The 26,163-nt window shown below is 37.9% G+C and overlaps 1 protein-coding gene across 1 annotated transcript; it reads left to right on the plus strand.

Annotated features, from left to right (window-relative positions):
• The first annotated feature begins 5,499 nt into the window (after window positions 1-5,499).
• On the plus strand, window positions 5,500-6,758 carry LOC112320175 (glyceraldehyde-3-phosphate dehydrogenase-like). The gene has a single exon (XM_053913356.1). The coding sequence runs from the start codon at window positions 5,570-5,572 to the stop codon at window positions 6,569-6,571; it is 1,002 nt and encodes a 333-aa protein (XP_053769331.1). The 5' UTR covers window positions 5,500-5,569; the 3' UTR covers window positions 6,572-6,758.
• Window positions 6,759-26,163: the final 19,405 nt, after the last annotated feature.

Below are 26,163 nucleotides of genomic sequence, written 5' to 3' on the forward strand. Positions count from 1 at the left end.
AATCGCCCCTTGTGTAGCCTCTATCTCAGAAGGGAGATGGGAGATTAAAAGATAAACCTCTGAGTAGTTTACAAACTACTCTGAGTTTCTCTAGGAAGAAACATTTCTTTAGCAAGTTTATAATTTTGCTTTTTATAGAGTAATTTTGGCTCACAATTTGAACTCTGCTATAGCTTACATAAGAAAGTAGGAGAAATTGCCCTGGCTGGTGTAGCTCAGTGGATTGGGTGCAGGCTGTGAACTAAAGGGTTGCCAGTTCGATTCCCAGTCAGGGCACCACATGCCTGGGTTGGGGCCAGGTCCCCAGCGGGGGCCATGTGAGAGGCAACCACACATTGATGTTTCTCTCCCTCTCTTTCTCCCTCCCTTCCTCTCTATCTAAAAGTAAATAAATAGAATCTTAAAAAAAAGAAACTAGGAGAAATCATGAAGGTGACTTTAAAATACCTATTTCTATTTCTCATCTTGTAAAACTCTAACATTTTGAGGTAAAAGAGATATTTACATATGCTTAAGGTTAGTACGATGCTATTAGTCAAATAGAAAAGCAGAACTTTATACTTTACTAAGGAAGAACAAATAGAAATGCTACCTTCAAAACGTAACTTTATATTTTGCTATTCAAAGGTAAGGTACTATGCCTTCTGTGGAAATAAGATGGTTGTATAAAAAAGAAAATGCATACAAAAGAAGTATATAATTGTATAGCAGACAATGGGGTTATTATAGGAATGGGGGATATTTTTATTCCTCTCACTACCTGTAACACTAAATGAGCTCATTTTGAGCATGTTCTTGATTTAGCATCTGCAATAATGGAAAATGATACAGTCTTTCCTACAACGAAAGCCCTAGATATTAAGAAACTTACATAAAAGAAAGCTCCCACTTAAAGTGTGAAAAACAGGAACTACACTATTCCTTTGATTTGGGGAGGGGGTAAGTTTGTTAGCTGAAGTTTTTGGTTTGCTAAATTTAAAAATTAGTACCAGGAAGATTGCCCATTTCTGAGAGAAGAAAAGGAGGAGGGAGGGAGGAGTGCAAGATTAAGAAAGACCTAGTATTTAGCTGAGTCTCATGAGGCCAAAGTTCCAGGTGTTTCTGTTTGATACTCAGGCTTATATTCCAACAGACCCAGGTTCCTCGTTTTATTACAAAGCTAGTGTATTTTGCTTTGTTATTATGCTATTGCTTCAATAGGTTTTGATTCTCCTTTACTCTCTATTTAAAAATATAAGGTATATGGGAAAAAATATGGATCAGGTCAGGAATATGGAATAGGACTGTGAAAAAAATCTTGGTGCCATGTAGAACCTAGAGGAATACTTACAGACATACGCTGTGTTACTGCACTTTACTTTTCGCATTTTTACAAATTGAAGGTTTGTGACAATCCTGCATCCGGGAAGTCTATCAGTGCTATTTTTCCAATGGCATTTTCTCACTTTGTGACTGTGGTCACATTTTGGTATTTGTTGCCATATTTCAACATTTATTGTTATTATATTTGTTATGGTGATCTGTGATCATTGATCATTGATGTTACTATTGTAGTTGTTTTGGGGTACCACAAACTGTGTCCATATAAGATGGCAAACTTAATAGGTAGTTTTCTATAGCTGTATGTGTTCTGACTGTTCCACTGACCAGCCACTTCCTCATCTCTCTCTCTCCTTCTCAGGTCTCCCTATGCCCTGAGACACAGCAATGTTGACATAGGCCAATTAATAACCCTACAATATCTGCTCAGTGTTCAAGTGTAAGGAAGAATCAATCAGTAACACAAACTTTGTTGCTGTCATCTTAGTTTAAGAAATTGCCACAGCCACCCCAGCCTTCAGCAACCACCACCCTGGTCTGTCAGCAGTTATCAATCCAGGCAAGATCCTCCGCCAGCAAAAAGATTATGACTTACTGATGACTCAGATGATAATGAGCATTTTTTTATCCTCATCGGAGGACATTGTTTCATTGCTTTTTAGAGAGAAAGGAAGGGTGAGAGAGAGAGAGAGAGAGAGAGAGAGAGAGAGAAAGAGAGAGAGAGGGAGAAACATCAATGTGAGAGGGAAACATTGATTGGCTGTTTTCTGCACATGACCTGTCTGGGGATCAAACCCACAACCTGGTTATGTGTCCTGACTGGGAATCGAACCTGAAACCTTTATATCCATGGGATGGTGCTCCAACACACTGAGCCACACCAACCAGGATGATGGTTAGCATTGTTTTTAGCAATAAAATATATTTTAAATGAAAGTACCAGTATTTTGCCTTGTATAATATGTGCATTTTTGCCCAAATTTTTGAGGGAAAAAATAAGGATGCACATTATACATGGGTAGTACTAATTCCATATCTATATAAATGTTTTAATTCTTTTATTTATACTTATATATAAAAGTATAACTCTAGAAAGCAATAATGATATCCGTATGCAAAATAATTCCCCAGAATATGATCATCAGTTTTGTTTCTAAATATAAATAAATACAAAATGGAATTAAAAAATTAAAGGGAGAGATTTTTTTCCTGAAAGTTTGGGCCAAAAATGCAGGTGTAATTAAACACAGCAAAACATGGTGTGTATATTGGTTTTAGACATAATGCTATTGCACACTTAAGAGACTACAATATAGTGTAAACATAACTTTTATATGTACTGGGAAACCTAAACTTTCATATGACTTGCTTTATTGTGATATTTGCTTTATTGCGGTAGTTGGTCTGGAACCAAACCTGCAATATGCTTGAGGTATGTATTTAAAAATAATATTTTTATTGTTGACATCGTTATATAGTTTAATTTTCAGTTCTATTTTTAGCTATAGTAGGACCCAAACATTAATCAAAATGATATCCAACACACACTGAATTCTTCCTACCAAATGTAGCAAGTCAATACAAATTTGAATTTGAATGAGATTGACCACCCATTAAGTCATGAAAACTGATAGATCTAAAATAAGTCCCTAAGATGAGCCAACAAACAAAAACAAATTCAACTGTTGTTTTATCTATTAGTAAAAATCACTCAGCATCCATGGATGACTAAAATAATTACTTAAAAAATCTTTGAAGCTTAATGAAGGCAAAAGAACTGTGTATGCACCAGTGATGAAACAGTAGGGAAGTATTAGAAATGTTTTAGAATAATCTCTTGAGATCTCATTAGTGTTAAAAGAGCCTGAAATTCCTTAGTCTACAGAAGTCATGTAAGAGTTTGAAACAGCTTAACTGAAGCTGAAATATATATTATCAAAGCTTTGATAGGATTGTTTTCTGCTGAAAGGATGACCCTGAGAAAGAGCTTTCTGTTTCATGATTTCAAAGTAATCTCACATGTCACACGTATTTTCTACATGGTATATATCATCACCGGTTAGTGCTCAGAGGGATCGCCATAGCATATAGACGTGTTTTGAGAAAGATGGCTAAGACTTCATCTATAGGACAGAGCTGGGGGTCAGTCAGTACCTGGGGTTAGAAACCTAAGGTTGTGAGGAAAGAGGCCTCATCTGGTATATGTACATCAGCAAAAGCCAAAGTCATTCTTGAATTGGTGGGATGGGGTGGTATTTTGAAGTTTTTAGATACAGGTCTATAAATAGCACAAACACACACATTTTTTTTTGACTATTTCTTTCCTAGTATTTTTTCTTCTTTTAAATTATGTGAGACCATGGGTTCTTTTGTTACTTTCTGGAGAGAGAGACAATTCTTTTCTCAAATCAATGAATTTTGGTGTAAGCCAAAAACATTTCCGGAGCTTCCAGTTGTCCATACGCAAAGAAGAAAACTGGGCTCTCCTGACAACCTGGAAAGGCTGGCTGGCTGAGCTACCAAATAGCGTGACATCTTGGGTTCTTGAAAATAATGTCTATCTAAAAGATTGTGTAAGAGGAATACCTGTTTGTTCCCCTTCCTTAGTGTTTCCATATCATCGAAAGTTGCCATGAGAACTAACTATGCAACATTAATTTCTAGTGCTGTAATGAGATAGTGCAGTGACTTTGTAAAAAGAAAACGCCATCCCCTGTTTGAAATTTATAAAATTATAAAATCAGGAGAAACAACAGTTAAATTTTATTTTTAAGCATGTCTACTTATATTTAGGTTTTGTTACAATATATCCACTAAAATGTTTCCAGTTTTCCTAGTCTCTGTCTCAAGGCTTCTGCTGCATCTATTTTACCGTGGCTTAGATTCATATATAGCAAACAAGGAAAGTTTGTTTTATGTTTTCTTTTTGAAGGCAGCAAAATATTCACTATGTAATGTGAATACAATGAAAGAAAAAATCAGGTACACATTTGTTCAGTATGGTCATAAACGTGTTAGGAAACGTTTGATGATCCAAGTGTGTCAATGGTTTGCACAGTCAAAAAAAGAATCGTGCAGTTACACAGGTGTCCTTGTTTTGGTTTTTCAACTTGATGTTGGTTTTCCTCCATTTCTGATTCAATTTCCTCTAGTTCTTTCTAGTTTTTTTTTTTTTTGTAAGAAATTGCTTTAACTGAAGCTTTGTGGGAATAAAAAATCTTCTAAATTATATTTTCATTCCAGTTGAAAAAATAATACATTCCATTACCTTTGCAAAAACCAGAATTTAATAAGAAAATTATAATTATAATTCTTTCCACTAGCTAAAGATTATCTTTGTAGTATTTTACCCTCTAGTTTTTTTATTTATAAGTAAAATATAAATCTATGTCTAATATGCCTTTTTACTCATAGAACATATATAAATATGTATAGAGTATTACATATCATATTTGAGTTTATATTGGCATGTATACATTTTTAATCTTTTTTGTTCACTAAATGTCATGTTACTGTGGTGGATTAAAATAAAATGGTCACATACTCTGCTATTCCTCCTCCTGCTGAGAGAGGCAATTTGCTTTCCTTTCCCTTGAATGGGGGACTGGCTGGGAACTTGTTTTGACCAACGAAATGCAGCAGAAGTAATGTTGTCTAACTTCTGAAGCTAGGCCTTAAGGGATCTGTAGCTTCCACTTTTGCTGCTTGGAACATTTGTTTTTGGATTCTAGCCCAAGTTCTTTGAGGTAGTCTAAGGAACCCTATGATGAAGCTCATCTGGAGGAGAACCGAGGGCTCGGAATGTGATGATGGCCACTCTGGCCTTTCCAGCTATCCCTGGATCCCAGCCAAATTTAAGGCGTAAACTGTGAGACATATAAACACTGCTTTAAATCACTAAGTTTTGGGGTGATTTGTTATATATTATCCTAATTAAAATGGCCATAAATATTTTCATGTCATTGAAAACTTTATAGCCTTGGCTTGTGTGGTTCAGTTGGTTGGAGCATCATCCCAGGCACTGAAAGGCTGTAGGTATGATTCCAAGTCAGGGCACATACCTAGGTTGTAGGTTCTGTCCTCAGTTGAAGCAACACATAGAAGTTTCTCTCTTACATCAATGTGTCTCTCTGTCAAACCAGTAAATGTATCCCCAAGAAAGGATTAAAAACAACTTTTGCTCCTGCTCCTCCAGTTCAACAGACAGCCACGTCTTCCTGCGCAGTGCCAGCCTCAATCCTGAGACACGATGGTGAAGATCGGAGTGAACGGATTTGGCCGTATTGGGCGCCTGGTCACCAGGGCTGCCTTTTACTCTGGCAAAGTGGACGTTGTCGCCATCAATGACCCTTTCATTGACCTCAACTACATGGTCTACATGTTCCAGTATGATTCTACTCAGGGCAAGTTCAAAGGCACAGTCAAGGCTGAGAACGGGAAGCTTGTCATCAACGGGAAGTCCATCTCCATCTTCCAGGAGCGAGATCCCTCCAACATCAAATGGGGTGATGCTGGTGCTGAATATGTCATGGAGTCCACTGGTGTCTTCACCACCATGGAGAAGGCTGGGGCTCACTTGAAGGGTGGAGCCAAGAGGGTCATCATCTCTGCCCCTTCTGCAGATGTCCCCATGTTTGTGATGGGTATGAACCATGACAAGGATGACAACTCCATGAAGATTGTCAGCAATGCCTCCTGCACCACCAACTGCTTGGCCCCCCTGGCCAAGGTCATCCATGACAACTTTGGCATCATGAAGGGACTCATGACCACAGTCCACGCCATCACTGCCACCCAGAAGATCGTGGATGGGCCCTCTGGCAAGCTGTGGCGTGATGGCGGAGGGGCTGCCCAGAACATCATCCCTGCTTCCACTGGTGCTGCCAAGGCTGTGGGCAAGGTCATCCCTGAGCTGAATGGGAAGCTCACTGGCATGGCCTTTCGTGTCCCCACCCCCAACGTGTCAGTTGTGGATCTGACCTGCCACCTGGAGAAAGCTGCCAAATACGATGACATCAAGAAGGTAGTGAAGCAGGCATCAGAGGGCACCCTCAAGGGCATCCTGGGCTATCCTGAGGACCAGGTCATCTCCTGCGACTTTAACAGTGACACCCACTCCTCCACCTTCAATGCTAGAGCTGGCATTGCCCTCAATGACCACTTTGTCAAGCTCATTTCCTGGTATGACAATGAATTGGGCTACAGCAACAGGGTGGTGGACCTTGTGGTCCACATGGCCTCTAAGGAGTAAGAGCCCCATGGACCACCAGCCCCAGCGACAGGAAGAGAGACCCTCAGCTGCTGGGGAGTCCTTACCCCAAACCGATCCCCCAACACACTGAGAATCTCCTAACCTCCAGTTTCCATCCTAGACCCCCTGAGGAGGGGAGGGGCTTTGGGAGCCCTGCCTTGTCATGCACCACCAATAAAGTTCACTGCACCCCCCCCAAAAAAACTTTATAAACATAATTGTGATGGTTTCATAATATTACATTATATATATGCATCATAGTTTACCATTTTCCTATTCTTAGACATTTAAGAAATTCTTATTCTTCTTTATCATAAATAATGCTATGAAATATTTTTATGCATAAATCTGAGGAAGCAATTAGGATTATTTCCTTTAGCTGGATCTCTGGAAAGGAAATATTGCTTCAAATAATGTTAATCATTATAAGACCATCATTAAAGATTTCTAAGTGTTTTTCCATAAATTTGGAACAAATTAGCATAGGTTTAAAGAGACTGCTCTACCTTATCAGCACTGAAAATAAGTATTTAAGAAACAAAACAATAAATATAAAGCAATAAAATTGAAATACTTTGCTAATTTGATAAGCAAAATATTTTGTTTTAAATTGCAATTCTTTTTCAGTGAGTTTAAACTATTTAAATATTTAATAGCTCCTTTCAATGTAATCATTATTGAATTGGATATTAATATGATTTACTATTAAAATAGTGGTATTAATATTTTTCTTACCAATTTGTAAGAGCTCTTTGTTTTATTTTTATTGTTGTTCAGTTATAGTTGTCGCCATTTTCCTGCCATTACTCTCCCCCACCATACCCACCCCCATATCCCATATTCAATCCTCCCCTTCCTCCCTTGTCTTTGTCCTTGTGTCCTTTATACATGTTCCTTGATGACCCTTCTCCTATATTCCCTTATTATTCTCCTCCCCACGCTCCTCTGGAAACTTTCAGTTTGTTCTTTATTTCAATGTCTCTGGTTATATATTGCTTACTTGTTTGTTTTGTTGATTAGGTTCCACTTATAGGTGAGATCATATGGTATTTGTCTTTCACCACCTGGCTTATTTCAATTAGCATAATGTTCTCCAGTTCCATTAATGCTGTCCTGAAGGGTAGAAACTCCTTCTTTCTTTCTACTGAGTAGTATTCCATTGTGTAAATGTACCAGAGTTTTTTGATCCACTCATTTACTGATGGGCACTTAGGTTGTTTCCAGCACTTGGCTATTGTAAATTATGCTGCTATGAACATTGGGGTGCACAGGTTCTTTTGAATTGGTGTTTCAGGATTCTTAGGGTATAATCCCAGCAATGGAACTGCTGGGTCAAAAGGCAGTTTCCTTTTTAGTTTTCTGAGGAAATTCCATACTGTTTTCCACAGTGGCTTCACCAGTCTGCATTCCCGCCAACAGTGCACTAGGGTTCCCTTTCCTCCACAGCCTTGCCAGCACTTGTTTGTTGATTTGTTAATGATGGTCATTCTGATATGGGTGTGAAGTGGTATCTCATTGTGGTTTTAGTTTTCATGTTTCTGTGGCTAGTGATGCTGAGCATCTTTTCATATGCCTATGGCCCCTCTGTAGGTCCACCTTGGTGAAGTGTTTGTTCAGGTCCTTTGCCCATTTTTTAATTGGACTGTTTGTCTTCCTGGAGTGGAGTTGTGTGAGTTTTTTATATATTTTGGAGATCAAACCCTTGTCTGAGATGTCATTGGCAAATGTATTTCCCGTACTGTTGGTTCCCTTTTCATTTTGCTGATGTTTCCTTTAGTCATGCAACAGCTTTTTAACTTGATGAAGTCCCATTTGTGTAGTCTTTATGCCCCTTGCTCTAGGGGACATATCAGTGAAAATATTGCTGCATGGAATATCTGAAATTTTCCTGCCTATATTCTCCTCTAGGACTTTTATGGTGTTGTGACTTATATTTAAGTCTTTTATCCACCTTGAGTTTATTTTTGTTTATGGTGTAAGTTGGTGCTCGAGTTTCATTTTTTTGCATGTATCTGTCCAGCTCTCCCAACACCATTTGTTGAAGAGGCTATTTTTACTCCATTTTATGCTTCTTCCCTCTTTGTCCAATATTAATTGATCATAGAGACTTGGGTTTATTCTTGGGCTCTCTAGTCTGTTCCATTGTTCTATGCATCTATTATTATGCCAATACCAGACTGTTTTGATTACTGTGGCCTTGTAATATAGTTTGGTATCAGGTATTGTGATCACTCCTACTTTGTTCTTCTTTCCCATGACAGCTGAGGCTATTCAAGGTCTTTTTGGTTCCATATAAATTTTTGAAATGTTTGTTCTTTATCTGTGAGATATGTATGTCATTGGTAGTTTAATAGGGATTGCATGGAATCTATAAATTGCTTTGGGTAGTATGGACATTTTAATGATGTTAATTCTTCCAAACCATGAACATGGTATATGCTTCTATTTATTTGCATCTTCCTTAATTTTTTTCTTCAGTGTTGTTCAGTTTTCTGAGTACACCTCTTTTACCTCCTTGGTTAGGTTTATTCCTAGGTACTTTATTTTTCTTGTTGCTATAGAAAATGGGATTTTTTTCCTGGTTTCTGTTTCTGATATTCTGTTGTTGGTGTACAAAAATGCTTTCAATTTCTGAATATTGATTTTGTATCCCTCTGTTTTGCCAAGTCCACTTATTAGGTTGAGCATTTTTTTTTTTTTTTTGTGGAGTCTATAGGGTTTTCTATGTAAACTATCATGTCATGTGCAAACAATGATAGTTTTACTTCTTCCTTTCCAATTTGGATGCCTTTTATTTCTTTTTCTTGTCTGATCACTGTGGCTAGAACTTCCAATACTATATTGAATAGAAGTGGTGAAAGCAGACACCCTTCTCTTGTTCCTGATCTTAATGGGAAAGCTTTCAGTTTTTGCCCATTGAGTATGATATTGGCTGTAGGTTTCTCATATATGGCCTTTATTACAGTGAGGTATGCCCCCTCTACTTCCACTTTGCTGAGTGTTTTTTATTATAAATGGGTGCTGTACTTTATCAAATGTGTTTTCTGAATCTATTGATATGATCATGTGATTTTTGTCTTTCTTTTTGTTTATGTGATGTATTACATTTATTGACTTATGAATAGTGTACCATCCTTGCATCCCTGGGATGAATCCCACTTGATTGTGGTGTATTATCTTTTGAAAGTGTTGCTTGATGTGGTTTGACAATATTGAGGATTTTAGTGTCTACATTCATCAGGAATATTGGCCTGTAGTTTTCTTTCTTTGCTATGTCTTTATTTGGTTTTGGGACTAGGATAAACCTGACCTTATAAAAAGAGTTTAGGAGTCTTCCCTCTTCTTGGATTTTTTAGAGTAGTCTGAGAAAGTTAGGGGTTAGCTCTTCCTTAAATGTTTTGTAAAATTCTCCTGTGAAATCATCCTGTCCAGGGCTTTTGTGTACTTGATGTTTTCTGATTGCTGCTTCAATTTCACTATCTGTCATTGGTCTGTTCAGGCTCTCTGCTTCATCTTGATTCAGTCTTGGAAGATTGTATTTTTCTAGAAATGTGTCCATTTCACCCAGGTTTTCATATGTCTTGGCATATAGTTGTCCATAGCAATCCCTTACAATCCTTCGTATTTCTGTGGTGTCAGTTGTAATCTCTCCTCTTTCATCTCTAATTGTATTCATTTGGATAATACTCTTTTTTTCTCTCAGTCTGCTTAAGGATTATATATTTTGTTTATCTTTTCACAGAACTAGCTCCTACATTTATTGATCCTTTGAATTGTTCTGTATGTCATTTAATTCTGCTCTGATCTTAGTTATTTCCTTCCTTCTACTTGCTCTGGCTTTGTTTGTTGTTGTTCCTCCAGTTCTGGTAGATGTACAGTTAGTTTGTTTATTTGAAATGTTTCTATCTTTTTTAGGTAGGCCTGTATCACTATGAACTTCCCTCTCAAGACTGCCCTTGCTGTTTCTCATAGGATTTGGACTGTTTTGTGTTCATTTTCACTTGTTTCCAGAAACTTTTTGATTGCCCCTTGATCTCATTCCTAAGCCATTCATTGTTTAATAGCATGCTATTCAACCTCCATGAATTTGAATGTTTTTGAGTTTTTTCCTTAATGTTGGTTTCTACTTTCAGGCCCTTTTGGCCAGAGAAAATGCTTACTATGATTCCAATTTTCTTGAATTTGTTGAGGCTTTCTTTGTGTTCTATCATGTGGTCTCTCTTTGAAAATGTTCCACGTGCATTTGAAAAGAATGTGTATTTTGCTTTTTTGGGATGAAAGGCTCTCTATATATCAATTAAGACCATTTGATCTAGGGCATTGTTCAATGCTGCAATATCCTTGCCGATATTTTGTTTGTAAGATCTATCTTTTTTTGACAGTGGAGTATTAAAATACCCTATATAAGTGTGTTGCTGTTTATGTCTTTCTTGAAGTCCTCCAAGATTTTCTTTATATATTTGGATGTGCCTATGTTCAGTGCATACATGTTTACAATGTTTATATCTTCTTGGCAGATTCTTCCCTTGAGTATTATGAAGTGTCCTTCTGTGTCTCTTCTTATGGCCTTTGTTTTGAAGTCTGTTTTTTCTGACATAAATATTGGTACCCCAGCATTTTTTCCTTTCCATTTGCTTGGAATATTTTTTTCCAACCCTTTGCTTTCAGCCTGTATAGGTCTGTTGTTCTGAGGAGGGTCTCTTGTAGTCAGCATATGTGTGGGTGATGATTTCTTATCCATTCAGCCTCCCTGTGTCTTTTGATTGGAATATTCAATCCATTAACATTTAAGGTCATTATTGATAGTTACTTACTCATTTTTCACCTCTGTACCTATATTCCTCTCTCTCTCTCTCTCTCTCTCTCACTCTTTTTCTTCATCTTCTTAAACTCCCTCTAACATATCTTGCAATGCTGGCTCATTGGAGGTGTATTCTTTTAGCTTTATTTGTCTTATTTCTCCTTCCATTTTAATTGATAGCCTTGCTGGGTAGAGTAGTCTTGGTTGCAGGCCTTTACTTTTCATTACTTGGAATATTTCTTTCCCTTCCTTTCTGGCTTGCAGTGTTTCTATTGAGAAGTAAGCTGCTAGGCTTATTGGAGCTCTCTTGTATGTTACTCTGTGCTTCTCCCTGGTTGCCTTTAAGATCCTCCTTTTGTCTTTTAAATTTGGCATTTTAATTATGATGTGTTTTGGAGTAGGCCGCTTTGGGTTGGTCTTGATTGGGACCCTCTGTGCTTCCTCAGCTTGCGTGGCTTTCCCCCTCTTCAGGTAGGGAAGTTTTCTGTCATTATTTTTTCAAACAGGTTTTCTATCCCTTGCTTTTTTCTTCTCCTTCTGGTATTCCTATGATTCAAATGTTGTTGCACTTCATGTTGTCCTGCAGTTCCTGTAAGCTATCTTTATATTTTTTGAATCTTTTTTTTTTGTGCTGCTGCTCTTCCTGAGTATTTCTTTTCACGTTGTCTTCCTGCTCAGTAATTTGGTCCTCTGCTTTACCCACCCTGCTTAGAATTCCTTCAAGTATATTTTTTATTTCAGATATTGTATTCTTCATTTTTTCCTGGTTCTTGTTTATAGTTTTTATTTCCTTTTTCATGCTGTTGTAGTTCCCACTACATTCCTTGTAATTGTCTCTGAGTTCCATGAGCATCCTTATAACCATTATTTTGAATTCTTTGTCTCGTAGTTTGCTTGCCTCCATTTTATTTAGCTCTTTTCCTGGGGATCCTTCCATTCCTTTTGAGTGTGGATTCTTTCTTTGTCTGCCCATTTTAGGTGACTCTTTTTGTTTGTTTCTGCGATTCCTGATGCTCTGGTTTACTGGCTGTTAATGGGATGAACTTCTATGGTAGGACTCAGTGGTGTAGTCGGTTTGATCTTCTTGTCTGGATGCTCTTGGGTTGCCCTTTCCTCCATTTGTATGGGGTTTCTTGTTGTACTTGGGCTTTACCTACTGTTGGCTTCTTTGTTGATGGGTTCTCCCCTCTAGTGGGCTTACTGGTAGTTGCAACTCCCACCTCATAAGCTATTGTACATGTGTTGGTTAAGAAAGCAGTATTACCAGACAACCAAACCTGCACCAGCTACAGAACCCTGCTACAACATTAGCAGTCACAACCACAATTGAACAAAAGGTAAAGAGAGGTTGCAGATATTATAAGATATGTCAAAAGGAATATGAAATGACTAAAAGAGGGGAAAATGTTATTGTGTGGTAAGAGGGAGGAGAATTGATAAGAGTTGTGATAGAACCAAGGAGAAGAAAGGAAGAGAACAAAAGTTAAAACATAAGTAAAACATGAAAGGGCAAAAGGAACAATGGGGCAAGAAAAGGGAAGAGTATGACATGAGGTTTGAAGTAAAATTGAAAAGGTACTGGACCAATGGGAGCAAAGTTGCTGAAAAACCACAGCAGGGTTGATAGCAACAACAGCTGAATGAAGTTTAATAAAGGTGGAATGGGAATAAGAATATTGTAGAAAAGTGAAAAGCGAATGTGAGATGCCTACAATAAAGAAAAATGATTTTGAAAGGATGGGGGAAGCAAACTAATAAGAGTAAGGAGTAAAGCCCATGTTGAGAGAGGGGTACAAAAAAGGGAGAGAGAAACCACTGAAATAAAATTCCTCCTTCAATTGATCAGGGGCAGGGCAAAGGTGAAATGGAGTAAGACAGTGGGAGAGTATTCTATGGGATTTAAAGTACAAACAAATAGTGAACAAATGGGAGTTCTTTTGGAGAACAGCAATAACCATGGTACTTCACCCAACTAGCCACTGTTGTTCATAGAAGGTAGAAAAAAAATGAGTCTTATTAGTGGGGGAAAAGAATGTGAACTGACTTAAGAAAGAAAAGTGCTTATGTGAGATTAGATGGAGGAGAAATAGTGAGAGTAAGGGATAGAAACGTGGTGTAGTGTGAGAGAAAATAAAGTTTACAACAACAGTAATAAAGCTCCGGAGGACAGCAAAGTGGATTAAAATCAGGGAAGAATGCTTTGTGGCATTTGGAATAACAACAGTATGATAAGAAATATATAATCTGATTAACAAGAATGAAAATAAGAGACCAAGAGTAGTGTGTTATTTAGAATATGAGTGAAGTGAAAGAAGAAAAATTAAAATGCTATATGAAAAGAAGAATAAAAAATAACGAACCATAAAAATGCACACCCACATAAAAAATCTGAATAAACAGAAAGAAGAAATAGAAATAAAAAAATAACATGCAAGTTCTGATGAAGAGCCAAGTGAAATTTGTCTCAGCAGGTGTTCGCCTTCTGACTTCTTTCTGGATCTGTCTCTGATTTTCTCTCAACCCCAATTCTTACTGTCTTACTCATGAGAAAAAGAAAAAGAAAAAAAAAAGCCTGCCCAACCTGTTTTGCAGATCTTCCTGGTTCCCACAGGCAGAAGGGTGCTGGTCTCCTTTTCTTCCTTTCCTGTGGTTCCCCAAGGTTTGGGGTGTCTGTCTGGGCTACAATAATCACAGGTGCCCAGTTTCCAGTCCAGGTCCTCTGAGCACTGTTCAGCCTGCACTCTCCACTTTGCACATTTACCCCTGGCAGGCCCAGATAAGCCCCTCGATTTTCACCCTTTTTAGCTGTCCATGAGATGCACTAAACGGGAGCAAATCACACCCCTGCTCTTCCTTTGTTGGCCTGGCTGCTGCATGTGGGAGGTCCCTGCACTGTGTGCCTCAGCTCACCTTCTGAAAAAAGTCTCCCAGGTACCTCTGTCCCTCTCAGAGCCACTGTTGGGCGTCCACACAGTCCAACCCTCTGGCAAGTCCATAGTCTATCTGGGTCATGGCCAGTCATGGCCAGTCATGGCCCACCTCCTCTCCCAGCTCTGGGTGTTACCAGGATCCCCCAAGTTCTCTGGGACTGTCCCGACTGGCAACCGCTGCCTCAGCCTGCGTACTCCATGGACTGTGTGTCGCTTGCTGCCTTTTTATCCCCCCAGCGACTTTTTATGTCTAGGTATCTCCTGGCGCAGGCCTGGGACTTCCCCACCCTCGGAGGGGAGGGAGCTGCTAGGCTGCTGTCACTGACCAAACTCTCCTCCAGTGTACCCCAGGCAGCGAGGTCTCCAGCACCAAGCCCAGGGACCTTCCTGATGGCCTAAAGAACCTTCTTACTGACCGTTTATAAGTGTCCTCTGCACACTTTGGCTTCCAAACTTCGTAGCAGCTGAGCTTCTGTTGTCTGTTCACTTTGTTTTTAGGAAGATGGCTAACTGTCCTAGTTGGATGCATGAGCAAGTGGGCTCTGCTTGAACCTACATTGCCACCATCTTCTCCTCTAGCTGTTTGTTTTTAAGGATATTCATTTTTATGTTCCTGGCAAATATTTTCAATTAGTTAGTTAATTAATTAATTAGTTAATTAATTAATTTTTAGGCAGAGGGGAAGGGTAGGAGAAAGAGAGGGAGAGAAACATCAATGTGTGATTGCCTCTCCCATGCCCCCTACTGGGGACCTGGCCTGCAACCCAGGCATGTACCCAGACTGGGAATCGAACCAGGGACCCTTTGGTTCTCAAGCCAGCCCTCAATCCACTGAGCCACACCAGCCAGGGCCTGGTAAATATTTTGTAAGAGTGTTTTGCTTACCTTGTAATTTTGTTTATTGTGTTTTTGTTTTTTTAACATTAAAACTTTACTCATATTTACTCACCTGCTTTTATTTGACTCCCTTTGTTTTTAAATTTAAATGTTCTTTCTAGCAAAGCATTTTAATCATTTAGGAATATATGATTTGTAGTCAAGTGGTTGGGTATTTTAAAACTTTTACTTCTGTTTTTTCCTTTTTTCTTTCTTTTTTGTCTTTGGATTTCCTTCAGGAAATGATGTCATTTGTGCTTTGTGGGATAATTTAAAGTTTTCTTTGTGATTCATTTTTGTAAATGTTTGATTTATAGGAGCTTTTTCCATTTCTGGGGTTACGAAGTTCAGCATATATTAATGTAACCTTGTTATATAGTTCAATTCTTTTATGCTCTTCTTTTTTCTTTTTTATTGAATTGGTTTGTCCTAGATTGATAGTGCTGGGCTAAAATATCTCATGATTGTATAACTGTCATTTCTGCTTTAATTTATAATAGTTTTTACTTTATATATTTTGATGTCATGTTACCTAGTACAAAAGATTTGTGACTTCATTTCATCCATTCATTTTACCAAGAGCTGGAGATAAAAGGATAAATAAGATGTGTTCACTCCTCTTGAAGAGCTCATAGAGTAGTGGGGTAAATACACCCCGAGACATGATGACAATACAGTTAGGGCTGCAAGAGAGGTAAGGGATTTCAGGAGAAAATTAATCTAGACTGGATGGAGGGAGAATAGCAGGGCATCATTTAATCAAACAGTGATTCTCTTCCTTGTTTAATGATTTCATTTTCAATTCTACTTCATCACACAATTGTGCCACTCCTACCTACATTTCCATTCCTTGATAAGCTGCTATCACTGGATTTTCTTTTAAAACTCCATCTCAAAGCCTGACGTTTAGTAAATGATATACTGAATTCATTTAACAAATCTGTATTGAGTTCCCGCTATGTGCCAGGTAATGGGCTAAGTCTGGGCGTAAAATGGCAAAGAAAATCAATGCTTTAGGAACTTGCAGTTCACTGTAGGATGGCAAATAAGCTGACAAAGCAGTGATGGAGCCCACAGGATGGATTCCCAGTCTAGACAGTTTTGAGCCCTGAAGATAAGTAGGATGTACCTGTTAGCAAAGGGAGACAGAGATGGGTGTTTCAGACAGAAACATTACATGTCCAAAGAGCACAAGCTGAGAGAGAACATGATCCATTCTAGGAAATGTAAGTATTTGAGTGCGGGTGAATCACTGAGGCTGTGGGGTGATGGGAGTGGTGGGAGTTGTGAGAGAAGGAGCTAGAGAGGCAGGCAGGGCAGACCATGGTGGATCCTATGAGGTTTAACTCCTGTTGGGTGATTCCCAAGAGCCATTTTCATTTGCTGAGTGAGATGACTGGGTCTGCTTTGGAGTGATCCCTTTGGTGATAGCATGGGGAATGGGTAGGGTCTGGTTTAATCTGGAAGCAGAGGGACAAATTATAGGTTGTCATACTATTTTAGTAGGAGAGAATGATGGAGTGGTATTTAAGATGAAAAAAAATTGACTTATTCTTAAGATACCAGTAAAGTAGAATTGTTAGGACTTTAGGATTTGTTGGATGTAGGAGATAAAGAAGACTGCATCAAGGCTAATACCAACTTCCTCTTCACCACCCAACACTTATTGTTCAAATTTGGGAAACTGGATGGATGGTGCTACCGTACCCTGACATGAAAGATACTGAAGAGAAAACTGATTTTTGGAACTTTGGGCAAGGAAGACATCTAAGTGGAGTTGTCCAAGAGGCAGTTTGCTATAGGGTCTGGAGCACAGGCTAGAGCTCTGAGAAAGTACCACCGGGCTGCCAGGCATTAACACAGAGGTTGGAGCAAACCTCTTGGGGGAAGAGGCAACCACCCAGGTAGATAGAGAGAAGAGAAAAGGGAAAGGGATTCTAAACCACAAGTTCTTCTGTCTTGTATCTTTTTTACTTTATTGAGTAGTTAATTTATTTTTTCATCTTTTTTTGTAATGTGGGTATTGAATTTAAGATATTTTGGTTACAAGGAATAGAAAACAATTCAAGTTGTCTCAAGTTCAAACAGGTCATCCTGGAATGAGGAAAATGGGATTCTTAGCTATATAGTTAGCCCTCTAGGCAAAGAAGATAACGAACTGCAGCAGTTCAGATGCAGGTTGGACGTGGATTCTAGGGGTTTTACAGACGCAAGCAGTAGGAAAATGTTGGGTGATCATTTAGACACTAACATTAATGGCCCCAGCTACTGTCATGGTCTCTGCATTCCCTGTGTTTTCTTGTTTCTTTTCCTTCTGTTAATTGGCTTCCTTACTCTCTCTTTTCTGTATCTACTCTTCTACCTAACAGCTCTAATAATTATTAGTTTCTGCTACTCCGTAACTGAACTTAATTTTAATTCTTATTTGTTCAAAGCCGCTTTTGAATGTGGCTTTTCCATTTTAGTTTCTGCTCCTAATTGCTTGAGTATTTATGTCATTTCAAATTGCAATTCTAAAGAGCAAGCATCAGATCAATTCAGATTGTCCTCATTAAAGTGAACAGACCTTTTGCCACTAGGATATCTCACAGGGCACCAGACATTCTCATGCATTCATGGCCTATTATGTACTGTTCTCAGTTTCCAATACTTATAAAGTCAGTTGCTGGATGCTTATTCCCGTGTTCATGACTCCTTAGGAGGCATAGGAAAGGGAACATTGAGGCACGTGGCATCTCAGAGCATTTTACTAAAAACTTTTGGAAGGCTAGTGATATTATGGAAACAGGTTACACCCAAACTTAGGCTTCAGTAGACTTGTGAAAAATTTTATGTTATCCTAGTTATGGCTCTCATATTTCATGTCTTCCCAATTGTCTCCTCTGTCATCTCCATAACAACTCACATTCCATAACAAACAGTTATAGCCATTGTCAAAGGAGATAGTATGGGAAAACTCTGGTACTTGCCTTTTCAGAGGTCTTAGATTTATTGGGTTGGCCAAAAAGTATGTTTGGTTAATTCACACAAGCATTATTTCACCAATTTAAGCAGTTAAATTATTCTACACTTCTCAGGATCTACCATAACATATTACTTGTTATATGATATATTAAATATACAAATTACTAAAATTGTTTATATCAAACAGGATCAAACTAAGTAATAATCAAGAGGGCCTCAAAACACTGCAGAAGAAAATTGTGTAACTAGTAACGGGCTTTATAAGACACTGAGCTGGAAAAATAAAAGAGGTCATTAGAGAAATTGAAGAAGACACAAAATAAAAGAAAGACATCCGGTATTTATGGATTGGAAGATTTAATATTGTTACGTTGTCAATACAACTTGAAGTGATCTACAGATTCAATGCAATCCCTATCAAAATCCTAATGATTTCTTGGTAGAAATAGAAAAATTCATCATAAAGTTCACATGGAATCTCAAGGGACTTCCAATAGCTAAAACAATCTCAGGAAAGCAGAAGAAAGTGTAGATCACCAATAGTGATAATATACAAATAATGGAACAGCACTCAATCTTAACAAGGAAAGAAATTATAGCACATGTTGCAACTTGGATAAACCTTGAAGGCAACATACTAAGTGAAATTAGCCAGTCACAAAAGGAAAAATGCAATGACGATTTCACTTATATGAGGTTCCCAGAGTAGTCAAATTCATAGAGAGACAGAAGTTAGGATGGTGGCTGCCAGGGGCTGGAGGGAGGGGGAAGTTGGGGGTTGTTATATAATTGGTGTAGAGTTTCAGTCTTTCGAGATAAAAGATTTCTGAAGATGGATGGTAGTGACGGTTGCACACCAATGTGAAAATACTTAACGCCACTGAATTATACATTTAAAATGGTTAAGATGGTAAATTTTATATGTTTTTACTACAATTAAAATCAGTTATTAGACAAAGCTCAGTTTCTTTTAGGCTAGGGGAAGAACGTTAGACCCCTGATTATGACACAAAGAATAAGTAAGAGTATGAAATTATTTTTTCTTCTATTGTACATAGTTCACAACAAACATCCAAAGAGTAATAAACTTTCCCAGGATTAAAATTAGCCCCTTTAAGCAAATAATTGAGAATAACTTGATCAACTAAAAGGCTGGTTGCATGTTCTGCCCAGGGCTGCTCCCCACAATATCATTTTTTGGCAGAATCTATCACCTTAGAAAGAGAGGGTGTGTGTGTCAGGCACCAGGATGAGTGTGCTATGCAGAATACGTTTCTTCGAAAGGGGGAAATGTGGAAATTCAAAACAAAACATGTCATATGGATATATAAAAAAATACAGGTAAGTGAACATAGTAATAAGAAAAAGTCACTCTTACTCTCATAGCCCACAGACAGCCTTGGTTATACATCTTTTTAGATTCCTCCCTTCCCCTATATCTCATGCTAATAAAAATGTCCTAGTGTACACTCTTAACTTCTAGAAAATGTAATAATATATTTTGACTACCTATGTAAGAAAAAAAATTAACATCACATAAGTGGTTTGTAGAATTCCACAGGATAGGGATGCACCACAATTTATTTAATTAAGTCTCTGTTTTTTGGATGTCTAATTTACCTAATCTTTCACTGGTATCATAATTTGCTTTGCATCTTAGGAAAACCATGCCAGTGGTTTATGGCCAAATTTAACCCTGCCACTTCCTAACTCAGTCACTTAGGGCAAATCCTATAACTTCACTCAGTCTTGTTTCCCTTATCATTAAATAATAATAATAATAGTTAAAAAGGTAATACTTATTGAAAGCTTATTATGCATTAGGTAAAGGGCCATGTGCTTCAACGTGCATTTTGACATTTAAACTTCAAAGCACATAAAATAGGTTCTACTATCATTACTATGCTATAGATGGGGACACTGAGCTTAAGTATCTTACCTGAAGTTACACATTTAGTAAGTGCTAGAGCCAGGATAATATGTGCTACTAAGTTTCTACGAAGACAAAATGGGAGAATGTGTGAAAATGTTCTTTTAAAATTGATTCTCTGGGGGATGGCAAGATGGCAGCAGAGTAGGAGAATTTATCTTGCATTGCCTCCCAGAACCAAATTGAAAATAATAATAAAGAGAACATCCACCTAAACTAAACAACTAGACTACCTGAAGAGGAGGTACTTACCCAAGGACAGGCAGAAACCACGTTGAGACCTGTAGAAAGCACAGTGAAGTGAAAGGGGCTGGCACTGCTTTCATGGGCAGTGGGCTGAGGTTGCCACGTGGCTGTGGGAGCTTGTCCCAGAGAGGAGTGAAGCCTGATGTCAGACCAGGCTCCACGTACAGAGTGCCAGTGTTGGGATCACCCTCCCATGCAGCATCCAGCAGTGAAAAGCCATGGGTTTTTTTGTGCACTAGAGAATGATGGAGTCCATCAGAGACCAAGCCACCTTTTTTCCCCCTTTCTTTTGATTGCCCCAACCTCTGGAATCCTGCTTGCCCTACCCTGTGTTTTCTATATTTATATTTTTTATTTAAAAATTGTTTTTCTTTCTGTCTTACTTTCCCCAACCTGCATTTTTATCCCCTGCTCAGGAGATAGCAATATAGGCGGACTCAGGGGTGTTGGAGACTGGCGTTAGGGCATGGCCAATCCATGCACTTTCCCAGCAAATACGGTGCTTCCCCCTCATGGGAAATCCTAGGAACACCCTGTCCGACTCTGGCAGATGCAAACTATGGACTCTGGAAGCCCCACTTGCTCTCCTACTAGGGGCTTTGCCCTGCTGAGTTCAGGGAAATAATCTGGGAGACTGAGATGTGTGGCATGGACATGGGAGAGCACACCCACCATCTTCCATGAAATCTGAATGGTACTTCCCACAGGAGATACAAGGGTCCTATCCTCCCAATTCCACCAGAAGCCCTCTCAGAAACAGATGGGTCAGTAGCTAGACTAAGACTAAAGGCAGGACCACAGGCAGAGGCAAGTGGAGGTGGTTCTGGCAGTGCCTTGTTCGTTAGTTGACCAACCCCTGAGACCCTGTGCTGATAAAAACCCAGACTTACAGAGCAGTGGAGTCCATTCTAGACATAGCCAAGATTGAAGGAGATAGCCACAAACTTTGGGTCACTTGTAGCTTCGCAAGCCTGCCTAGAGCTAGCCTGGACGTCATCTGACATTGGCTTGCACCAGCTTCAGACAACATCACAGTTGTATCCAGAGGGAGAACCCAGCAGGCAAGCACTAAACTTTGTGAGACAATTCTACTTTGGTTTTTTTTTTTTTCATTATTTTTTTCACATAGTTTTATATGATTTTTTTTCTTTTTCTTTTATTTCTTCTTATTCTTTCTCTATTTTTCTTTCAAATCTCTTATTTTACTCTTTTCTTTTTATACTCCATTTTGTCTTCTTACTTCTTTTTCTTATTTTTTAAATTTTATTTTTCCCTTTCTTTGTACTTTCGTTGCAAGTCCCTGTTGCTATTCCTTACTCTTATTGTTTCTACTCCCTCTATCCTTTCATAATCATATCTTTTTCCTTTGGTCTTATTGTAATCTTGTTTTTCTTATAATATTCTATTTCTCTTTCCAAATTTATAATTCTTTGCTCTTTTATCATTAATTTTGCTGGTTTTTTTCCTTGTGTGAGTTTTGTTTTCTGTGTTGTTTTGCTTTGTTATGTCAGTACTGGTACAGCAGTGTACAAGACATGGTGGGTGTTGAGCATCTCAGTTATCCAGCTGGAGGGGAGAACAGGCCAACAACAATCAAGACCAATATATAACAGGAAAGCACACATAAACCACACAAGGGACATTCCTAGAGCATCCAGCCCAGGAGATTGAGGAGACTACATCACTGAGTCCTACAAGACTCCTACCACATAAGGCCACTCCAAGAAGACAGAGTCAAACCAGATCTATTTAATACATAAAAACAAATGAAAAGAGTCAGCTAAAATTGGGAGACAAGGAAACAACCTCCCAAAAAAGAAAAGGAGGAATCCCTAGAAAAAGAGAGAATTGAAATTGAGACAAGTGATTTATCAGACATAGAGTTCAAAGTAAGGGTTATAAGGTTGCTCAAGGAACTTAGTGAAAACTGCAAGGAACATTGTAGGAACTGCATCAGCATTATAAAGGACACAGGAACCTCGAATAAGAACCAATCGGAAATGATGCATGAAATACCTCAAATGAAGAATTTACTAGAAGTAATTAAAAGTGGGCTAGATGAAGCAGAGGATCAAAGTAGAAAAAAACAACCAACCAGAGCAATGAAAAGAAAAGACTTAAAAAGAATGAGGATGGTCAGGGGTGTCCAAAATTTTGGTGCCTCTGTGCCACACTGGAAGAAGAGAAGTTTTCTTGGGCCACACATTAAATACATTATGACATGTAATCACAAAAAGAATCTCACAATGTTTTAAGTAAATTTATGATTTTGTGTTAGGCAGCATTCACAGCCATCCTGGGCTGCATATGGCCCATGGGCCACAGGTTGGACACCACTGGTTTAAGAGAACTTTGGGAAAACATGAAACATAACAATATTTACATCATAGGAACACCAGGAGAAAAAGTGAACAAGGGATAGAAAATCTGTTTGAATAAATAATGACAGAAAACTTCCTTAGCCTGGTGAAGGAAAAAGTCACACAAGTTCAGGAAGCACAGAGAGTCCCAATTTAGAGGAACCCAAAGAGAACTACACCAAGACACATTATAATTTAAATGGTGAAGTTTAAAGAAAAAAAGGTAAACTTAAAGGCAGCAAGAGAGAAACTGATGGTTACCTACAAAGGAGCTCCAATAAGACTGTCAGTGGATTACTCAACAGAAACACTTCAGGCCAGAAGAGATTGGCATGAAGTATTTAAAGTAATGACAAGCAAGGATCTGCAACCAAGACTATTGTATCCAGCAAGGCTATCATTTAAAATGAAGGTGAAATAAAGAGCTTCCTAGACAAAAAAGAATGCTAAAGGAGTTAATTAACACAAAATCATCACTACAAGAGATGTTAAAGGGACTGCTTTAAGAAGAAGAAGGAATATATACAGAGAGAGGAACAAAGCTATAAAAGAATAAAATGGCAATGAACAAGTACCTATTATTAATAATCTTAAATGTAAATGGATTAGATGATCCAATCAAAAGATATAGGGTAGTTGAATGGATAAAAAACATCACCTATGTATATGCTGTATATAAGAGACCCACCTCAGAACAAAAGATTTACACAGGCTGAAAGTGAAGGGATGGAAAAAACATATCCTATGCAAATGAAGATTAAAAAAAGCTGAAGTAGCAACACTTATGTCTGACAAAATAGACTTCAAAACAAAGACCATAAAAAGAGACAAACAAGATCACTACATAATACTAAAGAGATCAATCCAATAAGAGGATATAATCAAGATCAGAGCAGATTTAAATGACATAGAGACTAAAAAAATCAATTAAAGTGATCAATGAATCCAGGATCTGGTTCTCTGAAAAGATAACCAAAATTAATGAACCTTTAACCAGGCTCATAAAGAAAAGAGAGGTTGAAAATTAATCAGAAATTAAAATGAAGAGGAGATGAAATGAAAGAGGAGAAATTATAACAGATACCACAGAAATACAAAGGATTTTAAGAAAATACTATGAAAAATTACATGCCAAGAAATTAGACAATCTGGGCACAATGGATAAATTTCTAGAATTATACAATCTTCCAAGACTGAATCAGGAAGAAGCAGATCACCCGAATGGATCAATAAAAACTAATGAAACTGAGGCAGCAAATCAAAGTCCTGGACCAGATGGCTTCACAGGCAAATTTTACCAATCACTCAAAGAATAACTAACACCTTTCCTTCTCAATCTGTTCCAAAATATTCAAGAAGGGGGAAGGCCTCCAAGCTCTTTTTAAGAGGCCATTATTATCCTAATTCCCAAACCAAGTAAAAACACAACAAAGGAGGAAAACTATAGGCCAACATACCTGATGAATATTGATGCTAAAATCCTCAAAAATATACTAGCAAACCAGATCCAGCAATACATTAAAAAGATCATACACCATGATCAATTGAGATTTATTCCAGGAATTCAAGGTTGGTACAATATTCACAAGTCAATAAATGTGATATATCACATAAGCAAAATGAGGGATAAAGATCACATGATCATACCAATAGATGCAGAAAAAGCATATGATAAAATCCAGTACCTACTTATGATAAACACTCTTAGCAAAGTGGGAATAGAGGGATCATACCTCAACATAATAAAGGCCATATACGAAAAACCTACAGCCTACATCATACTCAAAGGGGAAAAACTGAAAGCCTTTCCTCTAAGATCAGGAATAAGATAAGGATGTCTGCTTTCACTGCTCTTATTCAACATACTACTGGAAATTCTAGCCATAGCTATAAGCAGACAAGAAGGAGAAATAAAAGATATCCTAATTGGAAAGCAAGAAGGAAACTGTCATTATTCACAGATGGCATGATATTGTACATAGAAAACCCTATGGCTCCACCAAAAAACTATAAGACCTAATAAATGAATTTGGCAAAGTAGCAGGATAGAAAATCAATGCTCAGAAATTGATGACACTTCTATACAACAATAATGAATTATGAGAAAGATAAACTAAGAAAACAATCCCATTTACTATTGCAACAAAAAAAAGTGAGGTACCTAGGAATAAGTTTAGACAGGAAGGTAAAAGACCTGTATTTGGAAAACTATAGGACACTAAAGAAAGAAATTGAAGAAGATACAAATAAGTGGAAGAATATACTGTGTTCATGGATTGGAAGAATTAACATCATTAAAATGTCCACACGACCAAAAACAATCTACAGATTCAAAACAATTCTTATTAAAATACCAATGGCAAGTTTCACAGATCTAGAACAAATATTCTGAAAATTTATATGAAACTGATAAAAACCCTGAATACCTTTAGCAATCTTGAGAGGAAAGAACCTAGTTGGAGAGATCACAATACTTGTCATTAAACTATACTGCAAGGCCACTCTAACCATAACAGTCTTGTACTGGCATAAGAACAGACACATACATCAATAAAACAGAATAGAGAGCCAAGAAATAAGCCCATACCTTTATGGTCTATTAACATTTGACAGAGAAGGCAAAAAACATACAATGGAGTAAAGATAATCTCTTCAATAAATGGTGTTTGGAGAACTGGACTAGTGCTTGCAAAAAAAAAAAAAGAAACTAAACACCAACTTACATCATATGCTAGAATAAACTCAAAATGGATAAAAGACTTAAATATAAGTTGTGATACCATAAAAATTCTAGGAGAAATATACACAGTAAAATTTTACATATCTCTCATAGCAATATTGTTGCCAATATGTCTCCTAAGGCAAAAGAAACAAAGGAAAAAAAATGGGACTACATCATTAAAAAGCTTCTGCACAGCTAAAGAAACCTTCAGCAAAATGAAAAGGGAACCATTGTATGGGAGAACATATTTGCCAATGATACATTGGACAAGGGTTTAATCTCCAAATTATATAAGGAACTCATATGACTCAACATCAGGAAGACAAACAATCCAATTAAAAAATGGACAAAGTATCTGCATAGACACTTCTCCAAGGAAGACATACACAGGGCCTGTAGACATATGAAAAAATGTTCACCACCACTAGCAATCAGAGATATGCAAGTTAAAACCACAAGGAGATACCACCTCACACCTGCCAAGTGGCCATCATTAATAAATCAACACACAACATGTGCTGGAGAGGCTGTGGAGAAAAGGGAACCCTACTGCACTGTTGGTGGGAATGCAGATTGGTGCAATCACTCTGGAAAACATTATGGAGTTTTCTCACAAAGTTAAAAATGAAACTGCCTTTTGACCCAGTGATTCAACTTCTGGGAATATATCCATAGAACCTGAAATGCCAATTCAAAATAATACATGCACCTCTATGTTCATAGCAACATTATTTACAGTAGCCAAGATTTGGAAACAGCCCAG

Source organism: Desmodus rotundus, chromosome 10 (assembly GCF_022682495.2).
Source record: "Desmodus rotundus isolate HL8 chromosome 10, HLdesRot8A.1, whole genome shotgun sequence".
In the NCBI taxonomy this organism is placed as follows: Eukaryota; Metazoa; Chordata; class Mammalia; order Chiroptera; family Phyllostomidae; genus Desmodus; species Desmodus rotundus.